At 40.6% G+C, this 24967-nt stretch overlaps 1 protein-coding gene across 1 annotated transcript; it reads right to left on the bottom strand.

Moving 5' to 3' along the window:
- Positions 1-1333: 1333 nt before the first annotated feature.
- Positions 1334-24390, bottom strand: CDR2 (cerebellar degeneration related protein 2). Its single transcript, XM_014857887.3, has 5 exons — positions 24024-24390; positions 16189-16301; positions 5132-5280; positions 4713-4877; positions 1334-3253 (listed from the first exon to the last, which is right to left on the bottom strand). Exons 1-5 carry the CDS (start codon positions 24100-24102, stop codon positions 2389-2391), a joined length of 1371 nt encoding a protein of 456 aa, XP_014713373.1. The 5' UTR covers positions 24103-24390; the 3' UTR covers positions 1334-2388.
- Positions 24391-24967: the final 577 nt, after the last annotated feature.

Below are 24967 nucleotides of genomic sequence, written 5' to 3'. Positions count from 1 at the left end.
TAAAAATGGTCGAGATGGTAATCATTATACTATACCGATGTTTACCACGATAAAAAAAGAAAAAACAAAGCTCAGGTAGATCAAAGAATTGTCAGGCACAAAAAGAAACAGTGTTAAAAAATTAATATAACTACATAAAAATTTTGCTTGGCAAAATGCCCATAAGAAAGTAAAAATTAAGATAAGTAAACTTCCTAAATACTAGAGCTCTGAATTAAGGAAAATGGGCAAAGGACAATACAAATTTTAAGATTAAAAAATATTCAACCTTATTAACAATAAAAGAAATGCAAATTTAAACTACAAGGAAACACCACTTTTCTATTAGTTTGGCAAAGGTCAAAAAGTTCACCAGCACAAGTGTGAGAAAATAGGCAACCTTACCTATTGTTGAAGGAAGTATATATCAGTAAACTTCTGGAAGATGACACTAGCAAAATGCCCATTTCTTTTTGCCTCCACTTCTAATAATTTATCTTCTAGACTCATAAGTGTCCAAAGATGTATTTAAGGCCATTCATCACAGATTTTTGTTTTGGTGGTAGCAAAAGACTAGAAACAATCTACCCATCAGAGACTATTTAAATGAATCTCTCTTTCTGTGTTACATATATATATATCTCTCTCTCTCCATAGACTGGAATACTATACAGCTATCATAAAGAATGTAGATAGATAAAGATATTATTTCACAGACAGATGGTTCAATAAAAACGGAAGATACAGTGCACAAGAGTGCTTATAGTATATTCTTAATTGTTTAAAAAAATGGGGCGATATAAGCATACTTGTGTACTAACACATGCACAGAATATTTTGGATGAATATACAAGAAACCAGTAACTAGCTGATTTGGGGGAAGAGAGGGCTGGGAGGTCAGGGAAGAAAAGATGACTAACTTTACAAACTCTTTGCACTGTTGGAAAAAATGTTTACCCATTTTTAAAAACTTAAATAATCCAAAAGCAAAACTAATTTAGATTCAATGCTCATTTTAATGTTTAAATATTATAAAGTTTCTTTCCTATGACTGAATGATCAAATGTTTTAAGAATCAACTAGTCAAATGCTCTTAATTCAGATCCAAGTCTGACATTTCTCAAATCGTGAAAATTATATACAGTATATAAATTTGAAAATGTTTTTCAATCATATAGTAATTTTAATGAACGTCTGTCAACAAGAGAATTTGTGCCATTACACGATCCTAAGGAAATGGGGAAAAAAAATCACTACCATGTCTTCCTAGAGAAATTTGTTGGAAGAAAAAAAAGTGGGCAGTTGTTTTTAACAGTAAAATGGCTTAAGCTTAAAATAACAAGCAATAGACCCATTTGTTCATTTTCATAGTTTTATTTGGTTTTTAGAAAAATATATACAATTACTATAACCTCGGTTTTCTTAAATAGTTTTAAATTAAAAGTATGCAAGTGAGAGGGTGAGTACATTTCCACAGTCAGAACGTCAATACTGTTTAACAAAGTAGCAGATCGGAGTTTCTGCAGCAAGTCAAATCCATTTACAGGAATGAAGAAACTGAGCAAGAGCAGCTTGTGGCTGGCAGGTTAGCCAGCTCCGACAACACAGTAAGAGTAAGGGGTTTGATCTTGCCCTTTTAGTTTGAATTTAAGAAAGGAATGAAAGATTTACATATTTGCCTGTCCTAATCACTATAGCTTTGCATAAAAACATTTGAATGTGGGGGTGGATACTAACAAGCTAAGCTGGTCAAACCAGAGTCTGCCCTTTCCATTTGGTATTCAATTAGATTTAGAGGTTTTAGGATTACCTGTCAGTCACAGTTCAACTGGTAGCAGATGTAACACAACTCAAAGGCTTGGAGCATTTGTTAATGCCATTTATTTTGGATTAGACTCCTGCTTTCTCCTGAACATTCTTACTGAATTCACAGTATCCAACAGTGTTTGCAAAAGATATTTCAGTTTGGCAGCCATCTGACTTCTACGTAGTTTTGAGAAGCAAGGAGGCAGCAACAATTGCCTTGACTTTGTTTCAACTCTGCCCTTTCCCCCCAATATACTATACACAATACATATACTATATACTATAGTAACTCCAGGCAGACTTCTCCAGGAGCATAGATCTTCCCTCCATTGGTTCTGGGGCTTTTCAAGAAACTGCAGCCTAATCAGCGCGCCAGCCCGAGGCCAGTTTGTCATGGGATTTCCTGAGAAGCTTAAACAGAACTGGATTATAGAACTGACATCAGTAGCCACCTTCTTTCCTCGATGTACACATTTGCTAAATAAGCAAAGTAATGAGGCAAACATCATGAGCAACGTTAGGCTTTGGGTTTACAAACACTTGTCTGAGTGGAGAGAGATGTGATAGGAAACAGGCATTTTAGCAGAAGAGCTGGAGGTTCAATTAGGAATGGGAGGAGAGAGATCGGTATTTCGTTCTCTGTTCATCTATTTCCTGCTTAGTTTTCTTGATGCAACTAAAGATCTCCTTAAAAAGTGCTTTGTATTCTGGAGGTGTGGTGGTGGTGGGGGAGCCAATGGGCTCTGGGGTAAGAGAGGCCAGTTCCCAGCTGCTAGCACTGGGCTCAGGCTGGGCATTCACTCCAGCCGGGTCCTTGGCCAGGGCCCTGGAGGTCTGCACGGCCTTGTGGGACAGGAAGTCCTCTTCCTGCTGGCATTTCTTCAGCAGCTCTTCATACTTCACCTTCAGGGCGCTGTACTGAGTGTCCACCTCATGCAGAAGGGAGATGCCCCTCTGCTTCACAGCCTTGGCCCTCCGGATGCAGGTCTCCTCGTGGCCCTTCACGATGTCACCTCCTGCCAAGCTGCTTAGCACCGTCTCACTGCTGCTACGCTTAAGAGGCTTTCTCTGTGCTTCTGGCACAGTTAGGAACATCTCCTCTAGCAGGCTCTGGCTGGGCTCTTTGAAAGGGACAAACAGAGAGTCTGGCACCAGCTTCTCAACCCCATTCACAAAAGGATGCTCCGACTGCAACATCTGCCGCATCTCTGCCACCTCAGCCTCCAATTCCAGCGCCCGAGCTCGGTAGGCATCCGTGGCCCCCAGCTGCTGTTCCAGTTCACTGTTTTCCTTTAGCACAAGCCCATATTCTTCCTCCATAGTCACCCGCTTCTGCCGCTCCAGGCTCAGCTGGGCCTGCAACATTGTCACTGTTTTTTTCAAATGCTCGTTTTCTTCTTCATCAGGGCTTTGCTGACTTTGCAAGGAAGTGATCTTCTCAGCAAACACATGATCATACACAAAGTGTCTAGAGGAAAAATGACGAAAGAATATATTACACAGGTCAATTGAGAATGGAAAGCGGGCGAGTGATGTTTTTTTCAACCCAGTATTTTTGGGGAGCTGTGATAGTGACCTATTTTTTGTCTATTCCACATTAGAGTGGTGGCTAAAATAAAACTGTGTGCGGCTGGAAAATAAACACATGTAAGAAAACATGACTAATTTTTTTTAAACATTAAAAGTACTATAAAACATCCATTCCCAAAGACCGGTAGTACGACCGATACCTCTCAAGGAAATCAGGATGGCCCAGTGCTTCTCAGCCTTGGCTGCAGATGAGAATTACCTGGGTAGTCTTCAAAAATATCGATGCCTGGGTCCCCCTCCCATAGATTCTGACCTAGTTGGTCTGTCACTTAGACTTGGGGTTTTTTAAATGCTCTCCATGAGATTCCTAATATGCAGCCGAGATTGAGAACCATTGCTGCACTGACTTTAAACCAGGAATGCACATCAGAATCACCTGGGCAGCTTTTTCCCCACACCTAAAGATTCTGATTGAGGCCTCTGGGAGTCATTGGTATTGCAGTTTGAAAAACGCCACAAGTAATCTGATGAACTGTCAAGGCTGAGAACCACCAACGCAGTCCCAGGTAACTTACAAGTGTATTTATTTACGTGATTGTTCATCTGCCTCTCCTCGAGACTGAAAGCTTCAAGAGGGCAGAACTGTGTCTATTTCGCTTACCACTCCTCATTTCTGGCATAGCACCTGCCGTCAACAGGTGCTCAATAAACACTTCTTCAATAAAAATTCAATCTCATAGCTCTAAATTGTAAAGGCATTTCTGTAGGCAGAAAAAACTTCTGTTTGCCTGGATTTTTGTTTCACTGAAATTTCAGTTTTTTCTTCACTCTAATGTGAAATACAACCCCAAAATCTATAGTTTATCAGAAGTACTGCATCTTATTTTTAAGTAAGATTTAATGCATTAAAACCCTGAAATAAATGCTCCCAAGACTTTCAAAAATGAGTTTTCATAGAATTATGAATACCCAAGAACCCTGTAATTTTTATGTTTACATTAAGTGGTTTTGTTCAAACCACTGGCAGTTTAATAACCATGTGGTGTTTCTTAAAAGGGTACTGTTTTTTTTGAGGAAGATTAGCCCTGAGCTAACATCTGCTGCCAATCTTCCTCTTTTTGCTGAGGAAGACTGGCCCTGAGCTAACATCCATGCCCATCTTCCTCTACTTTATATGTGAGACGCCTGTCACAGCATGGCTTGCCAAATGGTGCCATGTCCGCACCTGGGATCTGAACCGGCAAACCCTGGGCCGCCGAAGCAGAACATGTGCACTTAACTGCTATGCCACTGGGCCAGCCCCTTAAAAGGATACTTTTAATCTCTTGGAATCCAGAGTGTGTCAACGACATGAGACGCTCCCCTGCTTGTAAATGCATGGAAAGGCAGGCTCTTACTGGCGGAGGTCATACAGCTCTTTCAGACACAAGAAGCTGGGTGCCGATTTCTCCTGGTCACATTTTCCCTGGTTCCTTCTCCCTTGGCCAGATGACTTCAACTCCTCCACCTGGCTCTGGAGGTGATCAATGTTGGTTTGGAGGCATTCGATCGTTTCAGTCAGACTGTGAGGAACAGAGAGAAGCCAATTGCTGCTTGTCATATTAAATTAAGGGCATAAGCAGTGAGGAGAGCTTAGTTGCCAGACACACAAATGGTTTTTGTAATTGGAAAGGCCTTCCATTTAACCTCTATTCTCCATAAAGAATCAAATTAAACTTTACCCCATACTGACCCAACCCACGACAGCCATGTTCTTTTCTAGCTTATACCAAATGACTTTCCCCTAGAGCTTCCTCAACAGAGTCCGGAAATTTACCTCAGAATCTTTTGCTGTGAGGCCTTGCTGTCAGCAACTAGCTTTTGATTTGTTTCTTCCAGTTCCCTTGCTGTGACATCCAATTGCTCGTAAACCTTTGCATGCTGTTCATTCATCTGCCGTAGAAGCTCCACCTGCTTGGTCAGATACTGTAAGAGAAGATGACAGTGACCAGGCTGCACATTAAACAGATGCGATACCTGCAGTATTCCCACACCAGTTCTCTCATCGTCCAACACCAACTGAGTTCCTACAATTCGATTCAATTCTGACACTAACTACCTGGAATTGGTGACCCCACAGGTCATAATAGCTCAGTCCCACAAAACTGTCCCTACGTCAGATGCCAGTTGCAAGTCCCAGGGACCATCTGTACTACCAACCACCTGGCTATAAATTTGGGGGTTCCCACGACCTTTCAGGTTCAATAATTCACTGGAACAACTCAAAGAACTCAGAAAAGTGCTTTACTTACATTTACTGCTTTATTCTAAAGGACACAACTCAGGAACAGCCAAAAGGAAGCGAGACATAGGGCCAGGTGTGGGGGTAGAGAGCGGTGTGGAGCTTCTATGCCCTTTCCAGACACACCATCCTCCGAGCACATCAATATATTTGTTCACCAACTTGGAAATTCCCTTAGCCTCGTTTCAGAGTTTCATTGAAGCTTCACTGCATAGGCACGATTGATTAAATCACTGGCTATTGGTGACTGAACTCAACCTCCAGCCCAGAGGTTAGGAGATTGGGTTGATAGTTCTAACCCACTAATCAAGTGGTTGGTTCCTTCTGGAAACCTGTCCCCTCCTATCACTCAGGAGATTCCAAGGGTTTTAGGAGCTCTGAGCCAGGCTGGGGACAAAGATCAAATATATAATTTTTATTACACCACAATACCACAGGTTTTTTTTGGTTTTTTTATAGAAATAACTTTGAATCCCAGTTAAACTACTTGTCTTAATAGGAAATGAGTACAGACCATCCTTTATATGCTTAGTTCCCCTAATGCTTAGCAACATCCTGCATATTATGAGTCTGGTCTACTCTTACAAATCACATAACACACATAAAATTAATACTCTACAGAAAAATCTAAAGTGAGATATGATACTCCCACAAGAGAAAAAGCATGGAATACATAATCCATGTTTAAGCAAAAATATCACGTTTTACAGAAATAAGAAAGGCTAAAGTGGAGGACTTTAAACAATTTTCATTTGGAAAAAAAAGCATTTTTTTCTCTGAGTGAGCCATTCTGGACAAGAGATATGGAAAATAAGACTGATTTAACCAGAAAGACATATTTTAGCTTAATATGATTCAAAGATTCCTATTATTTTTAATTCTGTGAGAATGTTATCATCATAATCCTCCTTATTCGTGAGAAATTTGCCAGATTATTTACTTTGGTACTGCTAAGACTGCTTTCTAAAGCCAGGAATACAGGGGAATTATCACAATCTTAAAGCCTCAGTGTTAAAGTTATCTTGCTTCCCTCCCCTACTCAACTCCACTCAAGATGCTGACACACAGTACATATTCCAAATGAAACACTCATATTTCTCTGGGGCACAACTAGAAAGAGGAAAAAAGGTAGGTCTGAAGCATTATTGATGATCAAATGGTAACAGACCAAAGACATGACTTTAAAAATACTTTTTTGAGGCTTTTTATACAAACTTACAAGTATTTGCAAAGCCAACAGCCTTCTTTCAAAGAACAGGCTACGTAATTTTTAGTGGGCTCTTTAAACGGCAGTGTGGCAGAGTTGAAAAAAGCATGTATGGCCTTTTATCAAATCTAGTTACATAACTTGGTAGCAATGTGTTGAGAAACACTTAACTCTCATAACTCCAACTTTCTCATCTGAAACTCTTGGGGCCAAAAGTGTTTTGGAAAATTCTTTAAATTTTAGAAAGACAACATGGCACACAACACTTTATAATATCCCCGGTGGGGTCTGGGCAGCACTCTGTAATCAAGCATTGATTTTTGTGAATCAAAAAGTATGAATAAAGATTATAAACAGCCTCACATGAGTTCAGGTCAGGATTTGCTGCCAAATGAATTTGTTGCAAACTTAAGAAAAAAATCTTGTTCTACAGAGCCTTTTGGGTCGGGAATTGAAAATAAGGCATTGAGGATCTCTTAGCACCCATCTTGTAGGATTGAAATATTATGTGAGATAAGTGACACACAGCATGACCCTGTAAAACCTGTGTTTATTCTTCACTCCCTCATCCCCCACAGCTTCTCCTAGGACCCTGCCCTTAATCCTGCCCTCTGGCTAGCCATGTCATAGTAGGTTCCTGTCACTGAGGAAAATGTGTTCAATGTCTTAGGAATATTGGAGTGGAAAGGAGGTTTAGAATATGGGAATATATATACAATAGTACAGAAATTCTGCAAGCTACTTTATATCAAGTATAAAGTCTCAAGTATTCTTTGGGACTGATTCACAACCACCTTAAAAAAGGCTAATGTATAGACCAGACACTAATTATTAATTTACAACAGGATCTGTCCCTGCCCAGCGATTGGAATAGTCACGTCCTCTGTAGGACACATCTGCCCCATAAATGCTAGGTGAGAGGCCAGCTCCCACGGGAGTCTTTTGGTGGGCACAGGATCAGAGAAAAGAGGAAGCCTGATGGGAGGGAGAGGCATAGTAGCTAAGAGCTTGGGCTCTGGGGTCAGAATTTGGTCTGAAGTCCTGTTTTGTCATTTCTAACTGGGTGACCTCCGGCAAGTAACAATTTTTTCTAGGGTGAAATTGCCTCATCACCTTTCAAGGTTGCTGAGAGATTAACATATGTGAAAGGTTCAGCATGGCATGTGGCATATGGTAAAACTGCTCAACAAGAGACAGCTATTGTCATCTTTATCTACGGTTATGGTTTTCAAACTTCACACGTGCTAAGATTTATCTGGGGGATTTTAAAGTATAGGAACCTGGGAGCCTTTCCCCTAAAGTTCTGAGTCAGTAAGACTAGGGTAGAGCTAAGATTCTGCATTTTTAGAAAACACTCCAGGTGATATTAGTACAAGTGGTCCATGGATCACACTTACGAGAGAAATGTTGATCCTGGTCATGGAATATCCTGGAAATCTCCCCTCCCTTAACCCAATGTCTCTTTCTCTTGGGTCTAGAAGACATAAGTACTCACTTGGATCAACAATGATCCTTAAGCTTAATGTTCACCATTTCCCTTCTTAGGACTTCGTCGAGTTGCAGTTGTTCAATAAGATTAAGTTAGATTTTAACTGTATCACAGTAGCATTCTTTACCACGTTATACTTCAACAAATTCTTACACTCATACTTCCCTGAAATTACGTACTAGTTACCTGAACTTTGAGTGCTGCTTCCTAAATTCTCAGTCCACTCAAATACTGACTCTACAGATGGCTAATCCTATCTACATTTTAAAAACTTTTTATTATGGATAATGTCAAACATAAATGCAGAAAAAAATGGTTTAATGAACCCCCATCTATCCATCATCCAGTTTTAACAATTATCAACATACAGTTAATCTTGTTTCATCTCTACTCTTCTACTCTCATCTCCAATCATTTTAAAGCAAATCCAAGACACCTTAATTCAAGTATACATATTTATATTTCTAAATGATAAGACTTTTCACTTTAACTACAATTCCAATCACACCTAAAAAAAAAAAAACCCAATAATTCCTTAATATCAGCTATTATGTTTCGGTGTTAATATTTTCCCAACTGTCTCTCTTTAAATGGTTTTTCCAGCTTTATCTGTTAGCCATTGATTCTTCCTTATTTCACACTCAGGAGGTGGGTAACTTTACATTAAAATTGTGGAGTTGCCTCAGCCTAAGGCAAGCTCCCTCTCCCTTTAGGTCCTTTCCCCTACTCTCCCCTCTCCCAGAGGACACACTTCTCCTGGCTGGCTCTATCTAATCCAGCAGTGCTTAACCTGGGGTCCACGGACAGAATTGAAAGAGTCTGCAACAATGGATGGGGGAAAGTTGTAGCTCCATTTTCACTAACTTCTAATTGAAATTTAGCATTTCCTTCAATTATGAATGGAGGCAAAAAACCACCAGTAGTATGAGGGGTACCTAGCACTTCCTCACCAATAGAAATCACAGACATTTTCCTATGACATGATAATGGGTGCAGAAATGTTGATTTATTGGTTATACTCATCACTATTTGAAATTGCAGTTTTTAGATTGCCATTAGATCTTGATATTTAATGTATTAATAAAGAAACATATTACGATATCACAAACTCATTTTTTGCAATATTTTCATAGGCATCTCAATATAACAGGTTCCCTTTGTAATTCTATGTATTTGATGTATTTTAAGAGGATCATCATAGACCTCACTAAATAGCCAAAGGGACTGACAGCACAAAAATGGTTAAGAACTCTGATTATCCTTTAGGCCTCCATTCAAACAGACCGTCTTCAGAAGCCTTTCTAGACCCCCTGTCTAAAGCAGCACCTCTCCCAAGGCACCCTATCAATTTCCCTTGAAACACTTTACACAATAATAAACAACCCAATTACTTACTTGTTAATGTTGTATTCTAACCCGCCTTGAAGAAGGGAAGCCCCTTATACATCTAGTCCATTTAGTACAATTCCTGACACACAGTAGTGACTAAAAAAAGTAGGCTAAATGGCAATTTCTAGACCTCTGTTCACAACAGCTATCATGTGCTATATCACAACTCAGCTGAAATGTCGAGAGACCTAATTGAAAGGTTTTGAGAAGGGCTTTGCTTAAAGCCCTCTTGGGAAAAGGCCCTATTAGCCACTACTTCTCTCCTCTCTTCCTCCATTTACAGATTATTTCTCTGCACCTATTCCAGCTATTCTGTGGGCCCCAAGCTGTTGCCCCTTTATAAAGATATGTTCAATTAGAGTTGCGGCCAACATAAAGGGAACGAGTCAATATGCAAATAAATACAAAGAGGCTATTTAAAAACTACAGTGAGTCTCCCTCGTTTGATATAAAAAACTGTGACAAAAACACAAGGAAACCATTCAGGAGGAATTTGTGATATTTTGGTTTTAGAGGACTTGGCTTTAAGGACAATCTAAATGGCAGGGAGCTTGTTTTCACACGGTAGGAGTTTAATCTTATTAAAGCAAAACTAATCAGAAAAGCCCTTCACTTCTCCACAATCTGTGAGAGGTCACCTAACAAAGGAGTCTGATTAAACTGGTCAGCAACTTAAAAGAAAAATTATTAGATCTTTTAGCAAGTACTGATATAAGGCCTGAGAATCAGAACTCCATGTAGTCAGACACCGCTTTAAGGCTTGACGTCTAAAACTTCAAATTAGTATTTATCAATTTTTTTCTGAATCTAGAAGAAAATGAGTTAGCTTATTTTCTACCCTGCATTTAAAGGTACAGATATACTTCTAATGCTCTGGTTTTCTCAGTTCAGAATGTTTGATACACAGCCTCAAATGAATGACAGGACTGCCACCAATCTGAAATTCAAGTGCCAAAAAGAACTCGAGTACAAAACTATCTGCCATATTAAACAGGGGGAAAGAGGACATTTAAGCAAAACAGCGGGGGGAGAAGAAGATGCGGGTAGCAAAAATAAAGGGAAAAATGTCAACTTATAGGCGAGAGTATCAAAGTTTAAGTTCCGTGGGTTATCTCACACGTGTCTTGGAATTTGCACAGAATGTCACCTCAGCTGTGAGTACAAGGTTCAGGTTATACACAAAAGCTATAAACAGGCCACCTTTACAACTGAGGCAAACCTTTGAAAAAGAAAGGTCAGTAGGATTAGACTAACATGTGGCAATTGTAGAACCCTGACCTGGAATGCAGGAAAAGACAGACACAACCCAAACTAAAAACACATAAGGAATGGAATGGAAATTTGGCTTTTATGCAGTGTTGAGATTATCTTTATATTAAGAATTATAGCCCAAATCCTCTTAATTTAGGATCAAAATGACCTTCCCCAATACTGAAGAAATATTTCCTATTACCTTTGAAAAATCTCTGTCCTCTGCTTACTATATTTCCCCTGTAAGAAATTTAGTGGGAAAAAGAAATAAAAGCATGAATATGAAAAAAAAAACCATCTATAATCTCACTATTAAAAGCTTGGCTTGTTTTTAAGATTTGTTTTCCAGTAATTGAAAAGGATTTATTTTTTTAAGAATTAAGATTCTTTCATTACTAAAATTCTTAAAAGATGGATAAACTGTGCAACAAATTATACTGGCCAAAATATATGCATTTACATAATCGCATCCCCTCAGAACAACCCTGTACCAAGGTAGTGCAAGCATTCTTATCACCATCACAGAGGGGAGCAAACAGGATCTGAGAGGTAATTCACATGCCTAAGTCTCTAGCTATTTGCTGTAGAATTGAAGGCTTAAACCTGAGTCTTCTAACACTGAGGCCAGAGCTCCTTTCACTTCCTTTAAAAATCTCCAGAGGTGGAAACCCACAGTTTAGTAATATTGGAAGCACTTTGTAAACTGTTTATTTGTCCTCTGTTAAGACACTGATTTCAACATTTATCGATTACCTACTCTGTGTGAAAGACCATGAATAAACACAGCAACAGCTTCAACACTGCAACGGGAAGTCGGGGTGAGGGGGAAGAATAAAACAAATCAAGAAATATGCATAATATACAGTAGAATATTGGTAAATGTAGTAAAGGAAGCACAAAATGCTTTAAAATTTCCAAGGAAGACACGAGCTCTTGCAAGAAGGGACGCCTTGAAGGCCAGCTGACTTTGAGTGGTAGGGACAACTTCTGTGGGGATAATGCAGGTTTCCACGCAGAGAAGCAAAAAAAACACCAGGCTGTGGGCTGCTTACACGATTGTAGGAAACTTTAAGAGAATCCAATTGTGTCTGATAGTGTCAGATCTCATTACTCTCCAAAGCTTCTCTCCTCCCCCTCATCCCAGAGAGAAAAACTTGCTCTGAAATCTTGAAAAATTAGATGCTCAGATTAATACTGAATAAAAGTCACACAGGCTGTAAGCATCTCTGAAGCCAATCACTACTTTCAATAGTTTATTTAATCTTTTTTTACATTAAAAATGATGCTTTACAAAATACTGATCAATTTTTGTGAGGATTGTTTGAAACCTACTAACAGTCTTTGAAAGCATGCTTGTAGTTCTACTTACAAAATACCTTTTGACAGTTTCCAAGTTGTCTATTTCCATAATGAGTCACGGTTTGGGGATTATAATTGTCCTAGTATTTTCACCAGTTCTGCACTATTCTTCATCCACTCTGAGTAGTTTGTTCCAAGACTATTTTTCTGGACTGTCTCATTTAAAATTTCTCTGGGTTGGTGGGATAAGAGACTTTTGGTTTTCAAATACGTATTTTTATAAATTAAAAAAATGACCATGTATTACTTTTCTCATTAGGAAAACTCCCAATAAACATTCTGAAAAGTTGGTTTAAAACTTGTACAAGTGATTGCATTCATGTAAAGTTCAAAAACAGGCTAAACTAATCTAGGTGTTAGAATGCTGGTTAGTCGGGTGACTGGACGAGCTGATAACGTTCTCATTTCTTATCTGGGTGTTGGTTGCATGGGTATGTTTACTTTATGAAAATTCATTGAACTATATACTTAGGATTCATGCTTTTTTCTGTATGTACATTATATTTCAATAAAAAGTTTACTTAAAAGAAAAAAATTGACATAAGGTTTGAATTAAGGAAAGAGCCCTTATAAAGTTTAGGGGCTCCTGAAGGTTGCATTGATAAGAGGTACATAATGCAAGGGTCATCTTTTAGCAGGGAATTAAGCTCTTTGGCTGCCTGGTTACTTTTACAAGAGCATCAGGCCTTCTTTGTTTTAGACTATTAGTGAGAGACCGTGGAAGTCTATGTTGTGATCGGTAAGCATGCCCAGAAACAGATCTGAACCAAGCAGGCAGTAAGGCTGTTACGCCGTAGTCTTCTGGCAGGTAAATAAGCTTAGCCAGCATGTCCATTTCATCTCCCCATTTCATCCCACCCCTACTGACTTTCATGAAGCAATTTATAAAAAGAAATAAAGAAGAAAGGCAACTGTTATGGCAGAGAAGACATCTAAGACAGTGTTATTCTGAGCCAAAAAACAGCTTTAGATAAAGAGTAAAATGTTGAATGCTACAATGCTTGGATCTATGAACCAGTGGACCACATGCACTATTAGAGAGACAAGAGATTCAAGAAAATATTTTGGCAAGTACTCCAGTCTAAATTTATTTGAAATACTTATACACACATTTAATTTTATATTTATTTAATCATTAAGGTCTGAACTGGATACTTCATTTCCATTATGTTTTACAACATCTTATGGAAGACACTAGATGGTGGAGTGTTCTTTGCAGATTTGGAGAATTTCAAAGATCTTTGGAGTTTTTCAGAATGTCAATGATCTGTCTTAACTGTTTAATCATCCTCAATACCACAGAAAACAAAGGTAGAAAGACAAGTAACTTAGATCATAAAGCAATTGTGTTTATAACCTCCTACATTAACAAATAGGCATCATTCTCTTAATTGTACAAATTTGGACTTTTTTTCATCTACACTTGGGAGATATGCTAAAATAAGTATCAATTATAGCATTGTTATAGTGATTTATAGCTGCTTTCATAGGAATCATCAATACAATGTGTTAAGACTATGTTTCTACCCAAATACAAATAAATATGGATGACAGTCTTCATGGATATACCCCAAGACCACTCTACGAAATCTTCCAATGAGTTGAGAAACAAAATCTATGAAACAAAGCAGGAATGAGTTCCTTGACCACAAATGACATTTGGCTAGTTTAATAATTTAAAAATGCCTGGTTCTTCTACATTTTTAGGTTTCTGGCAAACTCTACAAGTAATTACAGTAGTCCCCCCTTATCCTCAGGAGATACGTTTTTTTTCCCCTATACAATCATGTGTCACTTAATAACAGGGATATGTCCTGAAAAATGCATGGTTAGACAATTCTGTCATTGTGCGAACATCATAGAGAACCTAGATGGTTCTCTACATACCTAGGCTATATGGTACTAATCTTATGGGACCACCAACATATATGTGGTCTGTTGTTGACTGAAATGTCGTTATGCAGCACACAGCTGTACATACATGATAAAGTTTAATTTATAAATTAGGCAAAGTAGGAGATTAACAATAACAATAAAATAGAGCAATTACAACAATATACTATAATAAAAGTTACCATAGATCTTAGCAACCTCAGCATATGATATTTTTTTCTTTCCTTATTAAGTTGAGAGCTTTCACCTTTTCACTTAGAGAAAGCACTTCACAGCTTCTCTTTGGCATATCTGAATTGCCACCATCGCTACTCTTATGCTTTGGGGCCGTTATTAAGTAAAATAAGGTTACTTGAACACAAGCACTGCCATACTGCGACAGTCATCTGATAATAGAGATGGCTACTAAGTGACTGACAGGTGGATAGTATATACAGTGTGGCTATGCTGGACAAAGGGATGATTCACGTCCTAGGTGGGACAGAGTTGGACAGTGTGCGATTTCATCACACTACTCAGAATGGCATGCAGTTTAAAACTTATGAATTGCTTTTTTCTAGAATATCCCATTTAATATTTTCAGACTGCAGTTGACCGCAGGTAACTGAGACTGTAGAAAGCAAAACTGTGGATAAGGGGACTACTGTAAACTCAATTTCTGGTATGGCATGTTCTATGCTCTTTTGCTCTAGAATGTGCTAAAAATGGTAGCTGGTGACCTCAATATCATTACAAGACATGCCGTCCCAGAATTATAAAAGGATCTTTCAGTCGTATCATTGGCTATATTCCTAAACTGTGACAAAGGGCAAGATCTATTGTGTGTTCTTCAATCATGGCGACATGTAAAGTTAAGAATACTGAAATTATAAATTTGCCTCGGTTTTGACGATATATTTATGTTCAAAAATTGAAATCTGTATAATTTTGATTGCTTTGAAGTCAAGGACTATGTAATTCTACTTCTTTGAATTTCTAGCACCAGGTTTAGTATATAATCAGAGCTCAATAAGTTCTGATCATGATGAATTGCTTCACTTTTCTAAGGTCTTTTACATTTTTCTACACATAGACACAAGAGTCCTGATTGTAGTGTACCAATTTGAGGGGAAAGAATTGTAGTTTAAGTGTAAAGCTTTTTTTTTTGGAGGTGGGGGAGTTTGCGGTATGGAGAAAACATTCTAATGGGACAATTGTCTGGTTAATAGCCATAATTACCATCTTTATAGCCACGTAGCCTACATATAACTGGGCTACTTAAATGGGATCATTTACAAGATAGCACCTTCCATTTCAAAGCCCTATTCCAGCATCTTTCATTTTAGTTTGTTAGCCAAGGGAAAAAGTAGTGTTTTAATTTTAAAACTACTAAAAATGTAAATAAATCAAGATCAGTGCAGAGAGAAAGAAACATCTATGATTAATTGTTTGAATGACACAAGGAATTTGAAAACATTATGAAATTCAATAATGTGATTTTTAAATTTTTTATCTAAACCCCAGTTTAGGATGGTGTTTGGTGTGGGGGAGATGCAACCAGGGAGAGGGTAGACAGGGACATTCAACAGTGTAGGTAGTTTTCCTTTTTAAGCTGGGTGGTGGGTACGCAGGTGTTTATACTGTATTATTCTTTTATACCTCTTTGCATATCTTAAATATTGCATAATTCATTTTTTTAAAAGAAAAAAGTGAAAAACTGAGCGTAATATTCACAGCTTTATTTTGCTTCACATACTGGCAAATACTGGACCATTTACTTCTAGCAACTTCACCAAGGGCGAAGGGAGAAGTCTTTTTCATTACTCAGCCTTCCATGTTGGGAAAGACTGAAGAAGGTAGAAATCAACCTCTCCACCCTCTCCAATAGTTCCTATTCTCAAAAAAGTTTGTGTTAGAAATTAAATGTTGCTTTCAATTGCAAGTGCCATTTTATCAAAATATGATTGGTACAACAGCAGCAACACGCAACACCTCCAAGTGTCACTCTCCCGCCGAGGACATTACCTCAATTTCCTGTAACTGCTCCTGATTGGTTGTGTACATCTGCTGAAGAGAATCTTCCAGCTCTGTGTTCCGATCCAGCAATGTCTTCCCAAGCTCAGCAGCAAGTTGGAGATCTAGGAAAACAAGTGAATCTTACAATAATGCAAACAATCTCACTTCAACACTTTATATAATTCAGTCTTTAAAAGAGGAATGAACCAAGACCCAAGCCAACATATAAAGCTTAAGTCAGATCCCAACGGAGGGTGGAATGGCATGGACGGAAACCTGAGTTCTACTTAAAATTCAGTTGAACTGAGGTCCTCTACAGGTAACATACTCTCTGACCTGTCCTAACATGTCAGACTTGAAGAATACTGATCTTCTTTATGCAGGTGTATTAATTACTTCAGGAATGATTATTTAGCATTGTAACTTCTAAGATCATAATTATTTGCTAATGGACTGGACTTATTCAGATCCTGATTATCTACTTTTTTGGATGGACCCCTGAGCCAAAATACAGACAAATCTTTCAATAGTCTCTAAAGTTCCATGAAATCCAGCCACTGTGAAAGCAGCTATCAAAGCAAAGTTTGTTGTTACAGATCCTGGTGCCTTCCGAGGGTGCTAAAAATTATTCAGTCAAGAAAAGGAAAAATACATCAGTAATAAGAACGTTGCCCCAGGTCTCATTTTTCCTTCTTCTCTTCAAGTCCTTCTCCAAGATGAGCAAATCAGACAAGCAAAGCAGCAATACAGTTTCTGAGGCAATTATGTGTCATAGTGTAAGCTTTCATTTAGCAAAGAGCCTTATTTCCATTTTAAACCTCTTTTTTCAACTCTTTCTTCTCACGCATATGTGCACATAAAATCGGATTTGTTTGTATTATACACAATCCCAGAAATAAAAATTTGATGACACAGAAAAGGACACTGGTTCTAACATAGGTAACTGAAATACTTATCTGTACAGTAAACTTCATGGAGAGGTTCTTCAACATAGTGGGAAATGCACTGAACTGGTAGGAAGGTCTGAGATCCAGTTCTGACTACCATTTACCAGGTTAATACTTTCAATATGGTGACTTTAGGGCTGGCCCCCTGGCCGAGTGGTTGGGTTCTTGCACTCTGATGCAGTGGCCCAGGGTTTCGCTGGTTCGGATCCTGGGCGCGGACATGGCACTGCTCATCGGGCCATGCTGAGGCAGCATCCCGCATGCCACAACTAGAGGGACCCACAGCTAGAGTATGCAACTGTGTGCTGGGGGTGCTTGGGGAGAAGAAGGAAAAATAAAAAAAATAATAAAATCTTAAAAAAAAAATATGGTGACTTTAAAGGCCCCTACACTATTACAGACAAGAATTCTATTCTTGTCTAGAGGTGACCGGCCTGTCAATAGATGATTGTGAAAAGTAAACGAAATAATACACAAAAACTTTACAAACTAAGCTGCAATACACGGGAAAAGTATTGTTAGTATTCACTGATTCACAAATGAATGTTTTTATTGCTGGGCACTATGTTAAGCTTTGGCCACAGAATGGTGAATAAAATGAATGACGTTCCTGCTTTCCTGACACTCCCAGGTTAATGCCAGAAGCCAGACAGCAAACAAATAAACTTGCAAACCATGAAACACTATTCACTCACACACACATGCATACATTCAATAATAGCAGACACCAATCTAAGCACCAGGGATCTAAAAATGAACTCAACTAACACATCCCTGCTCTCATGGAGCTTATATTCTACTGGGAGAAACAACATGATAAAACACATAATAGACAGTTCTAAGAGTCAAAGAGAAAAAATAAAGCAAGAAGGGGGACAGGAAGAGTGTGGATATGGGAGGTGGAAATTTAAGAACATATGACAAGGGTGACATGAGAATCAAGATGTGAAGGAACTGAATAAGTGACCCATGTAGATCTATCTAGGGCACGAGCATTCCAGGCAGAGGCAAAACAAGTGCAAAGACCAGGAGGAACATGACTAGAGCTAAAGGAGGCCACTGAGGCTGGAGCAAAGTAAGAGTGTGTGAGGGATGCGGGGAGTGGGGTGGAGTACGACAAGCAGGGTTCCAAGGTCGGCCAGCTTGTGTAGGGCCTAACAAAGGAGATGAAGATTTTGGCTTTTACTCTGAGTGAAATGGAACCCAATGAAGACTTCTGACAGGATCATTCTGGCTGCTGTGGAAACAGATTGAAAGGGACAAAGCTAGAAGCAGGGTGACAGGATACTGCAATGGTCTGGGTAAGAGATGATGGTGGCCTGGACTAGAGTGGCAGAGATGGAGAGAAGGGGTAGGATTCTGGATATGCTTTGAAAGTTAGAGCTAAAAGGATTTGTTAACCAACTGGATGTGGAGTGTAAAAAAAAAGACAAAAAACCCCTGGATTTGGTGATAATGAAGAAAGGATCTACTTTAGGAAGAGAGGTCACAAGGCCAGTCTCTCTGAGGAGACATTTTAGCTAAACCTTGAAGGATGAGGATCTTGCCATGTAAAAGCCAGGCAGAGGCCCTGAGACAGGAAATAATTTGGCATACTCCACACCCCAACAAAAAGCCAGCGTGACAGAAGCATGAGGGGGGGGAGTGCTTTGAGATAAAGTTGGAGAAGTAGGCAGGGACCAGATCACATAAGATTTTATAGGCCATGGTAAGGAAAGTTTGAATCTTATTCTAAATATGATGGAAAGTCATTTCACTTAATGTTATAAAAAATATTTATTATGAAAACAAATTTCTTTATTACGTATGATTTTTAAACTTAATTTTTAGAGGTTGACAAGCAAGATTTAATGTTCATTCACTACTACCGATATTAAAACTTAACCTAGGATAAGTGGTAACAGAAAAGCAACAACTTTTGTTACATCCTAATGTCCATTCAAGTGCATAATTAGCATTCTCCTTGCTTAGTTCTCCCTCATTAGGAAAAAACAAAGCAGCAAAATCTACCATACACCACAGTAGCTCACTTTAAAACATTTTATACCCCATTTTAAACAAACAGTATAATGTTGATGGATGAGTGTTACAATATATTCTCATGATGTAAATATTAACGTCTACTAAAGTACTTAAGACTTCAGATAATAAGCCAACAGGTTCTAACTCTTACTCTCACTAGATTCTCTACTTTATCATCCACATCTTCACAGTTTTAAGTCTGACAGGGATATACACTTCTTTGTTTAAGGGAGAGAGTACAAATTTCCCTAGGCGAGGTACTTAAGTTTTTCACTTGTTTTCACAGATGGTAATGAGAAACGAGAGTTGAGCTTTCTGGGTTTGTACTGCCTGCTCTGCCAGTGAAAACACATACAACCCCAGGCAAGTTAATATCTTGCTTTCACTAAGTGAAAAAAGAATTATGTATGGCTGAAGATGTTCCAGATATAATTATTTTGTACACGCAGGGTGTGTAATGTGTATACACAGCCCCACACAGAAGCCAAGCCACCACACTGTATTAAAGACAAAGCATATATACATTACCTAGACATGACTTAAGCCTCTCCTGGCCTGTTGTAAACTGGTGAGTAATTCCTCTTTGGGAATGACCAGAGATTCACCAAAGATATTCTCAACTAGCAATCAAAACCTGAGCCGAAACCTTTTCCAGAATGAAGACTAACTTCAAACCATCATCAACTACTTTCATTCAGTTGTGAAACTACCTGTGTCACTTAATACTCAGCCAGGAGCAGCTTTTCTGCTGCTGCAGAAAGAGATGCCAAGTATAGCACTCCTCTAGTAAAAAGTAAACAGAAAAGAATTTGAGACTCGTCCTTATCTCCCGAAGTCTCAGTCTCCTAAATATTTCATAGGATGTTTAGGATAGAATTCTGGTAAGACAGGTCTCAACTACAAGAAAGTGCCTGTGAAGTCACACGGTATAAAAGGATATTACTTCATCTGGTAAAGGGTCTTTTTTTGGTCTTTAAAAAAAGTTTGTTTCCTGTTGTGTAGCGTCTGCCTTCCATAACCAAAAGGAGCCAAAAGCTGGCAGTAAGCCCAAAAAAGTTTTCTAAATAATTAGCAGGGGGGAATGGGAGAGTATTCAATGTCCCTTACTATTATACTTTTAATTAAGGCACAAAAGAAAAGGAAACAATATCATTTTGAAGCCTTATGTACCCGTTCTATTTTCCAATAAGGATTTTCATTAAGACATTGTCTCTTCTAAATCCTGTTGAACTGGCCTAAGCTGCTACTAAAAATACCACAGATTTACTGTAGGCTTGAGAATTGCAACCTATCAATACTTCCACAAGTTTAATATTCTATCACTAATCAGTCTTTGCAAGTGATAATAATCTATTTTAACAGCGTAAACAGTTAGCTTTAAACAGACACTCCACTCAGCCCTATGCTGAAAATTAGCTCTAGTAGTTGGAGAGATTTTTTTAAAAGAATCTTTTTTCCAGAATTCTGAAACCTTTAAATCCCACTGCTATTAGTTTTTCTTATTTTACTGCAGTTTTTCCAAAAAAACATTAGGAGAACATATTCCCAGGTTAGCTGTAGTCGGCAGCAGTAATTCAGTAAGACTAAGGCTGAAAGCTTTTCCTATTACAAAAGTCAAATGCGTCATTCGGTGATGCTTCTGTGTACCTCCTGTTGCCAATGTTACTATAATTGGGAAAGCAAAAAGCCTGAACATAAACACCAAGAAAAATGACAATGTCAGTTTTAACGACCCTCTAAGCAGTGATGCAGCAAATTAGTTGCACACAAGGAAAATGTACTCATCTTGAAAAGAAGCAGAAATCCTAGGATTCCTCTAAACTAAGATTTCATTTGCTGATCTACAGTGGAGAAATCTGAATCCTTATTCTAAGCTTGCACAGCTCTCTAAACAACAATTATAATAGCAGCTCGTCTAAAAGAAAACCCAGTCTCTGAAGTCTTTCCACCTTGTTCTCAGGGGCACATTTCAAAGCGAGCACCATTATTACCTGCACAGAAGGCTCCTGCTGTCCCAGAAAAGATCTTACTCAGAGATCACTGTCAGCATTCTTACTGTGCCAACTCAGCCCTCTGACAAAAGACAGTCTCTTCATCAAAGTGTTTTGTGAAAGCAATGGGTTCTCTCCTTCTGCCTGCACACAGCTTTACATGTTTCTAACAAGGTATGAATGGTAGACCAGAGCTTCTGAGGGTAGAATTTTTCAGCAATTTTAAAAAAAGAATGTGCCAGCAAGCTTTGATACAAAGATTCAATCTACTTAAATAATACTTCTATTGCAAAAGGAAAAGATTTGTAGTTCTGTGACTTTGAGAACAGATCTGAAAAAGTTGTTTTAGCAGCTCTCTCAAACAGGGCTTGCTCAGTAAATTAATAGTGAGGATGTAAAAAATGAGCAGATGGATATCTGCACTTGATAAAATCCCACTATATTTGCTTATCAATCTGTTTCACAGGACAATTCCAACACTTTACTCAGTAGAAAATATCTACTGAGGGCCTACCACATATGCCAGGCGCTGTAGTGGGCACATACCAGGAGGCAGCATCTCCAGGCTTCTCTAGTCAACAGATGCCCAGACTGTCAACTCCATGAGGAGGACCCTGACTATCCTAGCTTGTGGATAGGCACTTGTGGCCCCAGTGCCTACATGAAGACCTGGCATAGAGCAGATAATAAATTTTTGAGAAATTAACAAAAATTTAAATCCATTAGAAGTTTAGGAGTTCTTTAATATATATTTTAACAAAATTGGGACAAAGATATCCTTTTATTCACACTGCAGCCTTCATTCTACAGGCCATATTCATAAGTTATGATTGTTAGAATTTCACATCTCTTCTTACCCCACGCACTTGGTTATGACAGACAGGGTTATGTCAAAGTCCATCGTGATAATGGATGTAAAAGTCCTTTGAAAAGCATACAACAAATTCCAAATGCAAATTAACATTAAGGAGGTTGAGACCTGTGCTCTTTAAGGTTTCATTAAACTTGAACACCTAATGACTTCGTTTTGATCAGAGATTAATGAGTTCCACATGAAACCCCACCACCTTGCATTTGCTTCTCAGTAGACTGAAGTATTACAAATGGTTGTTTCTAACAATCTCCCACAGGGGGAAAGTGTAGTGTGGACAAAGGCACCTGATGGAAGAGAGCCATGAAACCAGCAAGACTGTGTGAGTGCCTCGGTTCAGTTCAACAAATACTAAAATTGGGCTTCTATTATGTGTCAAGTATTTCGCTGGATTCAAAACAAGGAGCCTGTAGGGATCTAGGCTTCTTAAACGCAGGAAAGAAAAATATTTAGCTTTGCTTCTGCAAACTGTTTAATTTATTATAGGGAAATGTTGCAACTCACAGTGGTTGCTCCATTAACCCTGGAGAAAGCATCAAACTAGGCCATCAATCCTTACAGGGAATTCTGAAAACGGGTTTGTTAAAAAGTAAGACAAATCTTTCTTGCGGACTTAGAGAACACGATGGCAAATTCTGCGCCACAGCCACGAAATAGCTTAGACTATAAAAGCGTAACGGTGAATAACTTTGATGTCGGTTACCGTCCACAGCATACTGATTTAAAAAATCATCTTCCCCCAAAAGAGGTACTTGTTTTATTTTCCTTTTCTGAGTATGAGTCATTTAAGCCTACATTCTTTTTCCGCCCCCAAGTTCAATGGTTAGCCTGAACAAACATCATGGTCATTTAATATTCAACTAAATGAGATGCTAATTTTCAGTGCAAGTTTGGAGGTGGAAAAATTGATTGACACAGAATCGCAGAAACAGAAGATGCCTGAAGAAATTCCTGAGGAGTATTCAGCGTTCAGGATGGTGGTTAAGGAAGTTGGCGCTGGAGTCTGAAGTGGAATCCTAGCTCCCTGATAACAGTATCTACTTCTACCTCCCGAGTTGTTGGGAGGATTAAGTGAGCACCTGTTGTAAGGGCCAGTCGGTGTCTGGCACATAAAAAGTGTTCCCCGGACTGCAAGTCCCTGCTATTAATACGCAAAAAAAAAAAAAAAGAGGGCTGCTCTAAGGTTTTTCTCTAGAGACAGCGTCAACAAGAAATCCAAGGCAGGCCAAGAGCCAAACGCTTGTTTTTAACTCAAAAGCTCCAGCGCGAACTGAAGGAGTGGTCGGGGTAGAAGGGCCCCGGAGTCATTTTATTCGGCATCTGAACTATGCCTAAGCAATTCTCTAACACTCAACGGAAGAACCTGTAAACCGGGTGGTAAAAGAACAGATAGCGTTTGGGCACTCCTCATTCTGAGGGTGTGACTCCAAAAATACCGGCTCCCACACTTAACTCGAGCGAAGTCACTTAGCCGTTTTAGCCCCCGCTTTCCCCGTCTGGAAAATGGGGATGCTAAAAGTCACTCTCTCACCAACAGAGCCGTTGTGCGGACGGCATGTGTGCAAACGGCTAGGCACAAGCCACATGGCCCCGCTACACCTGCCCCCTGCAGCCGCTCCCGCCCGGCCCGGGCTGCGATGACTCCCAGCGGCGGAGAGGCCGCAGCCCGAGCCGGCTCGGGGTCCCCCCTGCCTCCGAGGAACGCTCTAAGGATTAGATCAGCGACGCCGGGGAAAGCGCTTCAAACAGTGCCTGGTGCATAGTTAGCGCTCGGCGCGCAGTAATGCTGATGAGGATCACCGAGCACAAGCCCGCCCCGGCCCCGCACAGATGCTTCTCCCCGGCGCGATGGGCAGGCACAGCCCATCCCAACGCCAGGTGAGCGCCAGCCTCTCCCCGCACCTGGCACCTGGCAGCCTCCAGCAAAAGCAACTTTTTAACAGTTTCGCGCCCAGGAGGAGCCTCCTCGGCCAGGCCGCCCGCGCGTCGTCTGCGGGGCGACTGCGCCCTCACCTTGCTGGAGGTCCTGGTGGTCGTACCACGGCTCGTCCTCCTTCATCTCAAACTCCTCGACCAGGTTTTCCGCCAGCATCTCGGCCGGCTCTTCCGGGGACAGCGGTCCCCGCCGCCGCCGCCGTCCCGCCTCAGCCGCTGCCCCGGGCGCTCCGCCTGCCCCTCCGCCCTCAGCCAGAGCCGCCCTCGGGTGGGACGCGCCGCCGCCCGGGCTCCGTCCCGCCGCCTTGACGAGAGCCACCCGCCGCGGACCCGCTTCCCGACTCGCCTCGCGCCGCCCACCCGCCCCAATGGCGCGAGCGCCCCGGCTGGCGCCCGGAGCCGGCTTCTCACGTCGCAGCCGGGCCCAACGTGGCACTTTGGCAGGACCCTCCCCGGCCGGGGCTGCGATTCAAACCCCCGGCGGCGCCTCGACCAATGGAGAGCGGGCTGCCGGCCGAGCGGCAGCGACGTCGTCCAATCGCGTCTCAATGCAGGCCCGCGGGTTCGCCCGGTCTCGGGGGCAAGCAGCCAATGGCGGATCCGGAAGAAACAAAGGAGGCGGGGAACGGCGAAGGGGTGCGGCCGAAGGCCCCGCCCTCTCCTGCGTTGGGTAGTTTCTGGGAGTGCGCTGCGAACGCTGGGTCTTGGAGGTGGTGGCCTCCGCGGCGCTTGTGGTGGGTGTCGGGCGGCCGGCCAGTGGACAGGTTGCGCGATCGTGAGGGGCGGGAGCCCGGCCTCGGAGCAGTGGGATGTTGTCGTGGGGCGTCCTTCGTGCGGGCGCGGGGCGCGAAGGGTGCCGGGAGCGCGAGGTCCGCTGCCCCGCCGGCCCCTTCGGGTCTTCTGACTCCCACATTTGATCTCGTTGACGCCGGGAAATCAGTGGTGGGTGAGGAGTTTAGGGCTGTTAGCAGTTTTCTCCTTGACATCTGAGCCCTCACCTCCAATCCTCTGGGAGTTGTACT

This window comes from Equus asinus, chromosome 14, assembly GCF_041296235.1.
Source record: "Equus asinus isolate D_3611 breed Donkey chromosome 14, EquAss-T2T_v2, whole genome shotgun sequence".
In the NCBI taxonomy this organism is placed as follows: Eukaryota; Metazoa; Chordata; class Mammalia; order Perissodactyla; family Equidae; genus Equus; species Equus asinus.
The sequence above is the reverse complement of the archived record's forward strand: the minus strand, read 5'-3'. Positions and strand labels throughout refer to the sequence as shown.

Bases quoted from the DNA above. Each gene is read 5' to 3' on its own strand.
- CDR2 (XM_014857887.3), bottom strand. From the start codon at position 24,102: ATGCTGGCGGAAAACCTGGTCGAGGAGTTTGAGATGAAGGAGGACGAG. The intron at 5,281-16,188 runs GTAATGTCCTCG...CTTCTCTTACAG, and splicing joins AGCAGTTACAGGAAATTGAG to TATCTGACCAAGCAGGTGGA. The intron at 3,254-4,712 runs GTAAGAGCCTGC...TTTTTCCTCTAG, and splicing joins GAGCTGTATGACCTCCGCCA to ACACTTTGTGTATGATCATG.